The 9,660-nt window shown below is 48.5% G+C and overlaps 2 protein-coding genes across 4 annotated transcripts in view; one reads left to right on the top strand and one right to left on the bottom strand.

The window, feature by feature from the left end:
• Window positions 1–3,117: 3,117 nt before the first annotated feature.
• The window catches only part of LOC115312661 (cytochrome P450 3A4-like), a 37,017-nt gene continuing 30,474 nt past the window's right edge, over window positions 3,118–9,660 (top strand). The window contains exon 1 of the mRNA XM_042292708.1: window positions 3,118–3,297. Coding sequence (XP_042148642.1) covers window positions 3,118–3,297 — 180 coding nt within the window. The remainder of the gene's footprint in view (window positions 3,298–9,660) is intronic.
• On the bottom strand, window positions 5,831–8,644 carry LOC121837052. Of its 3 annotated transcripts, XR_006078084.1 has the most exons (4): window positions 8,433–8,644; window positions 8,158–8,366; window positions 7,678–7,828; window positions 7,510–7,584 (listed from the first exon to the last, which is right to left on the bottom strand). XR_006078084.1 is itself a non-coding variant. In XM_042292407.1 (3 exons), exons 1-3 carry the CDS (start codon window positions 7,230–7,232, stop codon window positions 5,971–5,973), a joined length of 477 nt encoding a protein of 158 aa, XP_042148341.1. In that variant the 5' UTR covers window positions 7,233–7,313; the 3' UTR covers window positions 5,831–5,970. The 3 variants fall into 3 exon arrangements, 1 of the variants encoding a protein (XP_042148341.1); XM_042292407.1 differs by lacking the exons at window positions 7,510–7,584; window positions 7,678–7,828; window positions 8,158–8,366; window positions 8,433–8,644 and adding exons at window positions 5,831–6,282; window positions 6,935–7,095; window positions 7,229–7,313; XR_006078083.1 differs by lacking the exons at window positions 7,510–7,584; window positions 7,678–7,828 and adding an exon at window positions 5,836–6,282 and having other exon boundaries at window positions 8,433–8,626.

Here is a 9,660-nt window from a genome sequence, read left to right as displayed (position 1 = left end):
AATTGGGTACCGGTTGTCTCCTTTTAACATCGCAGTGCTGTCGAGGAGAAGACTGAGTAACTGCTTTCGAAACGCAAGTTTCTGTACCTGTGGGGGAATCTGGCTTCGGAAATAAACACAGTTTGGGGAAAGCTCGTGTTACGCTTTTATTTGCTGCTGCTCTCGTCCCGTACAAGAGACTTAGCGTCCTCGTCAAGCCTTATTGGGCTCGATTTGCTCGATTCGGGGCCTCCATATTGAGATGCAAGCGACGGAGGAACTTTGCTCCCCTGCTTCAGGGACGAGAGTTTCTCCCTTTCTAAAGGAACATAGGTTACAAGACCGTTCCTCCCCTAAGGGAGGGCTATCCATACCCTTTTTTCTAAGAGTGTAGGCTCATCTTAACTTTGGGGCTTATTCGAGGCCCGCCGCTGGTGACAAAGGGGGGGAGGGGGGCATCCCTGTGACCCTTTCCACTGTATCTGTTTCGGCTCTGAAATGGCCGATTGAAGCCAAAATAGATGTTACGTGCAGTTCCTTGAATGGCCGCTGCAGGATAAATGGCGGCGTTGTGATCGCCATTTGGCGCTTCAGCTGGGCTCTTTGGAACGCATAATTATGAAACGAAAATATAGTTGGCGCTTCGAACGACACTATAGTCGGTTACAAGTCAAGAAGGTAGGAGAAGCTCCTCCCACAAGTGTGATGCGCCCGTTTCAAATCTCTCCGCAGTCGAAAGAAGAGTTCACTGGAAACGCTCCTTGTTCCGCTTCAATGGATTCCCACTTGTCTACGATCCCACTTTTTAAGAAAGCGACCTTTGTATTCATCGGAGAGGGAACCGAGCCCCTGAAAGCAGCCTTTGTATCCATCGGGGGGGAAGCTAATCCCCGAAAGTCGTATTTGTTTCCGTCGGTGGGGGAGAACTCTAATCTCCCTCTCGTGGCTTCCACAATGCTAGGTCAAAGTAGAAAGATAAAGCAAATATGTACAGAAAGGCAAGACCCTCCTCGCGCGTTGGCCGCGACGTCACGGAAACGGTGGGACGCTATTGGATGCGGAGGTGGCGGAGGAATATCTGATTCCCTTTGAGGGGCATTTGCCGCTACCTTCTTAACCTGTAACTGACTATAGGCGGACTGGAGTGAGTGAGGGGGAGTACCCCCCTCCGCGGGAGTTCCACAACTGAGGTAATCTAATAACGTTGGCTGGGGAGTCGGGGGTGGCACCCCTGTAACCCTTTCCACCGTATCTGTTTGGGCTCCGAAATGGTCGATTGAAGCCAAAATGGATGTCACGTGCAGTTCCTCGAGTGACCACTGCGGGAGGAATTTCGGTGTTGTGATCGCCATTTGTCGCTTCAGCTGTGTTCTTTGGAACACACAGTTATGAAACGAAAGTATCGATAACGCTTCGAACGACAGCTGGCGGATTGAAGTGAGTGAAGGGGGGGGGGGGGGGAGGGGTGCCCCCCTTCGCAGGAGTTCCACAACTGAGGTAATCTAGTAACGTTGCCCCCTGCGCAGGAAGCAGACGAACTAACCCTCCGAATAGACCAACACGCAGTTTACAAACAAGCCAATGGTGGCCCACACAGTGTGTCGACACTGCGCCTGCGCAGAAAAGCCAGACTCGTGTGAGGCGAAGCGTCTGTGCCGCGCCGACAACAGCGCCACCGCAGCGGGGTGGCGTTAAAGCCGCGTCTTCGTGTATACCGTGTGTACCAAGGTTAGTGTATACGCTTCAAATCAGTTGGAAAACTGCCATTGGAGCCTGCCTTGAACAAGTGGCTCCGATCCGTACTCGAAAACCGATCAGGACGCTATCGCAACGCCGCCGTTTCTCGCGCAGGGGCCGCTCCGGGAACTGCACGGCTGCACGTATCGAGTCGAGTGGCGCAGGGGCCGGTGTCACCACCTCTCGGTGCCATCTCGCGGTTGCTATATAAAGCAATTTTCATGGCTTGACTCGCCTCTAAAGGGAGACGCGGTAATCGTATCCAGTTAGGCCTCGGTGGTGACGAGCGGTACGGGTTTCAAGGTTGACTGTCACAACTGAGCGTTTTAGCAACGTTGGCCTCAGGATAACGATCCTCTAGCCATCTTCGTCTTTAAAACCATTGTTACCCGTTATCGCGCGCTTTATCTGAAATGACCCCTAGGAATCGCTCTTTCGTCCTCCAGAAGAGTTCAAATGATACTCGACAGAGAAACACGTCGCAGTAAGCCGCATTTTTCTTTAATTTCTTAATCGCAGCGATCACCGTTTGTTCCTTGTCTGCAGTAAGCACCAAGATGGCAGCAGCCCCTAGAGTATCAAACAACGGAGCGCGGAAGGCCGTAGTTCGTTTAGTGGTTCTTGCTTCTCTGAAGCGTAGCTGGCTTGGTGCCTCCAAAGGAAGCGTTGCGGAGGTCTGCCGTCAGAAGGCGCACCAGCAGTCGCAGACCTGTCTGTGGCTACCGTGAAAAAAGACTTCTATGTAACGCATTAGTTGTACCTAGTTACTTTCTTCCGTAATAAAGTAACAACCTAGATACTTTTAACAAAAGGAACAATTAATGTAGTTTGGTCATTTTTGAAGAAGCAACGGGTAACGGTGTTTTCTTGCTTCTGGAGGGGAACGTCTAAACGCAAGTACCCAACTTACAGCTGTCACTCCAGTTCGTGCCTGTAACTTGCGCGACGAGGAAACGCTAGATAGACCATAAAAAGATGTGTACAGGGTATGCCAGTATAACCACGGTTATCCCCAAATGGGCGCGTTAAAAAGCGAGGAATAATTAATGACGACAAATATTGGAAGCGGCTACTGGTTCATGAAAACGACCCATTCAGAGTAACTAGAAAGTAACGCGTTACCGTTCAAGCTGATGAAACGCGATCCTTTTAAATCCCAGTAAAGCATAACGTATATTTATTTACTTTTGAATGAGTAACGAGCAATATTTGCTTAGTTTATTTGAGAGACGCGTACATGTCTGTCTCACGGAATGGCATATATTTTAAGCCCTCTTATCTTGGCTAAAAGTTCTTGCTCGTCGCTTTGGCGAGATACCCTTCTTTAAAAAGGGATCGAATATCCCCTCGGCTGGCGGCAACGTTCTCGCGTAAGAAGCACGCCGGCCCAACTCGTTCGCCATGGCCGACTTAACTTGGAACGTGACGAATTTCCTGCTCCTGGTGCTGGTACCCGGCGTCCTGTTCTGGGTGTTCAAGCGTCGTCACGCTCACGGGCTGTTTCGACGACCCGGCATACCGGGGCCCAGTCCCGAGCTTCTCTGGGGCAACTGGAACCAACTCAAGAAGGATCGCCTCCAGGTACTACTCAAACTTGTTGACTGTAACACGCGACCGACATTAGGGACTTTTAGACAAACCGTTACCGGTACCGCACTTCGAAGCCTTATTGAAGCGTGCTTTTACGCACGCACCCGGGTGATACCGTGACCGCGGGGCGCGCGGTTAAAAGCATACTTCAAAGGCTCCGCGGTTCTGCGGTACGGGGAACACGTTAACGGTGTGCTAAAAGTCCTCATTAGCAAGTTTTAGTAGACCGTGTTTCCCGCTCCGCTAAGCCCCTCCGCTACCCGGAACTCTACACCCAAGGCCATCGGCGCGCAGGCGCAGTGGCGCTTTCTTCGTAGCGGAAGGCTAGCGGAGGGGGAAACACGGTCTAATAAAACTCCCTATTGTCTTCTTTCAGCGATCGTCAGTATTTAAAATACGTGTATATATAAAATAATTTTAGTATTTTGTGTTTGTTACTTAATTTCATATTTGCGTGATGCATTCGTAGGTTGTATTTAGTTAAACAAATACCGTATTTTCTGGGCTATAGTCCGCATTCGGTGCATAGTTCGCAACGGCAAAATTGGGGTTAAAAATAAAAGTTCTTAGATAGTCCGCACCTGGTGCTTAGAGTCTTATGGTGAATTCCGCTCGCAGATCTCGAGCGCTCCAAAAGCGCTCCATTGGGAGCGCGGATATTCCGCTCGCAGATCTGGCTCAAGTTGGTCATCTTCCGCTCGTAGATCTCTGGCAGCGCCCGCTCCACGGAGCGCCCCAAACTCCGCCGAACTTGCTCTGCGGGTTTTCACGGATCTCTCCGGAAGCTGACAGAGCGGCCCACGTGATTTCCGTCTAAATCGGCGGTGCGCATGCGCGGCGAGGTTGGAGAGATCGGCGGGCCGGTCGGGTCGTGGAGTTGGATCTGTTCGGGTGCGTCGGGTGTTTACTCTGGATTGTGACGGCTCGAACGCTTCTACCTCGCGTAGATCAGGGATAAAAAGCCGGGAATGTGGAGCGTGGCAAATCGTAAGCGCTGACGTTTGTGATCGTGAGAGGAAGAACAAGAAAAAGAACGACAGAAAAGCCGGAGGCAGACGCAAGGTTAGGCCTATTCATTCTTCAGCCAGTGATTGTTTACCCTTTTACACTGCATTCCGTCGGCGTTTTTCCGTGAAATAAAGCAAGAAGTGGTTAGGCAACGACCGCGCAAGTGATGGTTTGTTACCTGTGTTTTGTTAAAGTCGTACTACAAATCTGAACTCCACCGCTGGCAATCGCTGCATGTCCGTGCCCCGCCGCTTCGAGGTGGCCGAAAGGTATGTGACGGTGCCGAACGCGGACGTCTTCGTTATTTGTGACATGGGCGCCGCGGTACGTATAATTTCGCCCGGCCTGTGTCGCGTGTTACTCCTGCAGCTAAGCAGTGACAGTCGTCACTAGTCGTCGGAAATATCAGCCGGCTGAGGCGTTGGTGGGCTTGTCAAGTTCGAGCAGCGGCCATTTTGTACGGCGGAGGGAGAAGGGGTGGGGAGGGGGGGTGTGGGGGAGATCGCTCCAAAAATGCAAGTTTATCTTCCCCTCGTCGATTCGGAGCGGGTCCCACGGAGCAAAATTTTGCCTCCCTCGCGGATTTTGGAAAGCGCTCCAGATCTACGAGTGGAATTCACCATTAGACGACACGAAAACCTTCTCATACACGGCACACCTCGACAAATGTCTGCTTTCTTAGCTCACAAAGAAGCTTGAATCATACATAAATCATCATTAGCGTTCTCTTTCATCCAGAGAAACCTTAACTTCCCGTCATATCGCACAATCTTAAAAAAACGAAATGCCTGTATGGTCCGCACGCGTAGATAGTCTGTAGAGCCTAAAATTTCAACTTTTAAACATGTAAAGTCCGCGGATATAGCCTGGAAAATACACTCTAAATGTGATTACTCATGACATGCGGCACAAAAGTGCATCTTTTGTGCCGCTTGATTTATGCGTAATTATGTTACTCATGCGAACGTTACTCATCCCATGAGTAGCAGGACGTTACCCATCCCATGAGCAAAAACGGTTTCCTATGTTTAAAACCTCCTCACCACTCCCCCCCCCCCCCCCCCCCCCTACGTGCGAGGGGGACCAGTGAAAGAGTGGCGAGAAAATTTTCCCGCCTTTGAATGTTTCTTGCAGGCCTGGATTTAAGAGCAGCGCTGATCCCCGAGCTCTTGTGAGGGTGCTACTGGGTTCGGCATGCTGTCAGCTTGCCCACCGGACCTGGGAATTAATATACCTATCATTTAAAGATGACGCGTGATCCTCAACCGCAATGATGACGAAATTCTTATAGCTTGCTCTCCAAATAAACTGGAAATGGGGACGCAGCAAGTTGCCTGGCGGTTCGATGGCAACTTTATAGTGAATGCAGAGAAGCGGGATGAAATCTATTCGCCAACAACCTCCCAGGTGCCAGACGGGCTTGCTGGAAGGGCAAAAATAACTGTTTGGCATGAGAGAAGCAATACTATACTTGAAAGAACTTTATTCCAAACAAATTTTATCACATCTCGGGATGATATGCTTGTCGCAATTTCTAACTTAGAACTACACCTTATTTTACTCAAACGAACTTTGAAATAAAAGTACTAGAAAATTTCGCAAAGGAGGAAGATCTGTACTCTTGTCAAGAACCAGAATAGCGCTCAATTTGTTAAGCTACTTCAAATACTGTTTGCAAGCACTTATCAGGGAGCAGAGGCGAGCTGATTGGTAACCTCTGTCGAACCTTGACCCCCGTTTTACAATGAATGTTTGCAAAAACCCTAAAAGCTGCCCATAGGAAGATGGATAGCTCAAGTTCAAAATATAATAAACACCCAGCAGAAGGACAGACGCCTTGAGGTCGGAGCAGGTGCTTGGTAAGTTGACCACCTGGGGACTGCTTCCGGGACAGAGAATACCCTTTGTTTTGGACCCCAGAAAGGCTTTCGGTCCTGGGCATCCTCTCTCAACTGTCGGAACGTCTTCCTGGAAACAAAGTGCCCAAAGCTCTAATAAAATAGCTGCTACCCATCTTCACGCTCTCACTCTATAGCTGCGCTCAGCGTCAATGTGGGCTTAAATTTAATTATCTTGATTCGAAGTCAGTTAAAGAGCATTGCTTTTTGGGTAGTCAAATGGCCGAGTTATGGGCGGTATTATCACTGAGCAAAAAGCAAAATGTCAGTATGATAGCTTTGAACCCACAGTCTTAAAAAGTATCTACGCGACTATACTTCCCTGCCGAGCACTGGGTAAGTCTATTACCGTGGTCCATGAAAGACATCTGACGAATGACAATGCCGCAGGTATGCCTAGACATAAAAATGATGTCTCTCATGGGAGACTGAGCATGACTGGACAGGTAAATCGTCGTGCTCAGTATCCCAATGCACACTTCATTTTCACGCTAAGCATATTTGCGATCTTTTGATTCATTGAATTCATTTCGTACATCACGCTGGTTTGTCCACCGAGCACTCTGCGGGAATGTAGTCGCGCAGCTATTTTTAAAACGCAACGAGGAGTGTATTAAATTTCATGTCAATGCAAGCCCCCATAAAAAATGCTTGTTCCTAATACCGTGTTTCTAACATGGCCATTACATGAAGCGTTTATCTTATTAGTAAATTTGACTGACCGTGCTCAAAGCATCATCGCGGGATGATCTTGACCGCAGAAAGGCTTGAACGTCCATCAGTGTTGCTTGGCGTATCCCGTGATCCTTGCCGAAGCCCTCCAGTATGCTGGTGCACACGCCTTTCATGCTTGTAAAACTCATGGCGAAGTGCAGCTCGCATTCTACCAGCAGCTATCCAAGAGAGTAGACAAAGTTCATTCTTACGGTAAACATAGTCAACAATGCTCTAAAAAGAGCAGCCTGTATGATTTGGTCGGCGTGCGTACTAGAATGAAATACAAAATGCTCACTTACGCATTCAGCATTCAAGAAGTAGACTGGAAGTTTGTCCAAGACGGTGCCTTTCCTCTCTTCAAATGTCACTTTGAGGAGCATGACTACATATGGCACATTTACTGAGGCTGGGCACTTGACAGCAGAGTCGATGGATTGAAAGAGGGAGGGGGGTGTGAGGCATTGAATGCTGGAATGCCCATAAGAGAGCCAGAAGACAAATTTACCTCCAGTTCCTTGAGAGCATCTGGGGTGGACTGCTGCGCTAGAGTGTCTACATCATACTGATCCGCTCCATTGTTTGCCTGCGCCTTGTTTTTTTTTTCTCGTGCGTACCTCATCTTTCGCCTCGCTGTTAACCGGCACATGAATACACTCTGCCAGAAGTCAAAACAGATGTTTTAGGAACCCTCCCTGATACCATTCGAAGCACGGGGCAGTGGTAATTAAACAGTTGAAAATGTATTTACCCAGAGACGTGTCTGTCTCGTTGAGAGCTTGGTCCCAGGTTTCGGTCGGTCCCAAAGCATGTCCGGGTATTTTTGTGCCAAAGTTGACCCAAGCAATGAATATTGCACTCTTCTAAGTGCCGTATTGGCCTCCTTAACGACATTGTTTTCACTGTACGAAAAGAAGTGCAGCAAAACTAGAACACTTTTCTTTAACAGCTTTGCAATATCAAACTCAAGAAGCTTGAGCTCTAACCAAAACCAGCCAAAAGAATAGCGAAACAGATGAGGCGAAAGCGTCGTCACTGAGCTCGAAAAAGCCACTCGTGCTCCTAATGGAAATAAGTACATCGGGAGCGCACTCGGGTTTCGGTCGCCGAAGGTGCTCCTGTCCGCTCAGTGAATCGTGCGCCGGCCGAACGCGCGCGATCCGTGACAGAGTCTGAGCGCAGCAACGTGAGGCGCGGTCAAGACCAGCCCTGTTTCCACAAACTGACTCACCTAAAGTCCCGTGCTGTGCTGGTGGATGGCCACAAATCAAGCACCAACCGGCCGGACAGTCCGCATATCCAAATGCGTCCTCACGGGTCACAAAAGCCCCACACGAGCAGTCCAGGGACGCGCAGGAGCCGCGAGTGGTGCCGCCGAGGTCGGTGTTCGTTAGGCCTGGCCTGACTGACATTGTACAGGCTGCCTTGTCAGAGGAGTGTCTGTATGGATATACCGAGGTCAGAATAACAAAAGCGAATCCAAGGATTATGCCGCTTCGTACTCACCTTTCTTGAAAAAGTTATGCCCGCCGCAGCGGTCCCCGGTCTCCAAAAATTATAGCAAACAAACGTCCCCTTCTCGGAGAGTTTCGCTTCCCGGCACCCGTGTTATTTTCTTTATTTTATTTTTTGCTTCCATGGCTGCTCTTTGTTCGTAGACGACTTTTCGCGAAAAGCTAGATTTAGCGGCATTACATTTTGCAGGTCTTCGTGGTCCGCATGAGGAACAATGCGAAAGCATGGATAACGATTCGCGAGTGAAGCGATTCGTTACCCATGAAGCTCTCGTTTTTCACGTGTTACTCATGAGGCAGCTATCTATGCCAGTGCTTCGGAAATATATCACAAAAAGAGGTTTGATTTTGTTACTCATTACCATGAGTAACAGTGTGCGAATCAGTAACAACATGAGTAACCTGATTTAGAGTGTATGGAAGGTACTTGGAAGTCCCTGGTAGTTATTAATTATCTCAAATACGATAGCCATTGCGGGAGCGGATGATATGTCTCGATGTTTAGTCAGCCGAAGGTCAATCTGTTTATGAGATATGGCAACAGGGCGATTTCAGTTAAGATCGACCAAAGAGTGGCTGGTCGACATTTTTAAATCAACTGATGTTTTTTGTTTAGTGTCTAGTATAAACAAATCCAAACTTAGTTTTGACCAGAAAAAAATATTTGGGGACACGAAAAATCGTAAGGCACTATTCCTCTATTCGATATATTCGATCCATTTTTAAAGAAGGGTATCTCGCCAAAGCGGCGAGCAAGAACTTTTCGTCAAGATAAGAGGGCTTATAATATATGCCATTCCGTGAGACAGACATGTACGCGTCTCTCAAATAAACTAACCAAATATTGCTCGTTACTCATTCAAAAGTAACTAAATATACGTTATGTTTGACTGGGATTTAAAAGGATCGTGTTACATCAGCTTGAACGGTAACACGTTACTTTCTAGTTACTCTGAATGTTTCGTTTTCACGAACCAGTAGCCGCTTCCAGTATTTGTCGTTGTTTATTATTCCTCGCTTTTTAACGCGCCCATTTGGGGATAACCGTGGTTATACTAGCATACCCTGCACACATCTTTTTATGGTCTATCTAGAGCTTCCTCGTCGCTCAACTTACCGGCACGAGCTGGGGCGAGAGTTCTAAATTGGGTACTTGCGTTTAGACGTTCCCCTCCAGAAGCAAGAAAACACCGTTACCCGTTGCTTCTCCAAAATAACCA

Source organism: Ixodes scapularis, unplaced genomic scaffold (assembly GCF_016920785.2).
Source record: "Ixodes scapularis isolate PalLabHiFi unplaced genomic scaffold, ASM1692078v2 PGA_scaffold3__209_contigs__length_174095766, whole genome shotgun sequence".
Lineage (NCBI taxonomy): Eukaryota > Metazoa > Arthropoda > Arachnida > Ixodida > Ixodidae > Ixodes > Ixodes scapularis.
Note: the sequence above shows the minus strand (reverse complement) of the source record. Positions and strands in the feature narration are given on the sequence as shown.

Excerpts from the sequence above, each read along its gene's own strand:
- LOC121837052 (XM_042292407.1), bottom strand. Across the intron at positions 6,283-6,934 it reads GCGATGATGCTTTGAGCACG|GAAGACGTTCCGACAGTTGA; the intron begins GTCAGTCAAATT and ends CTTTGTTTCCAG.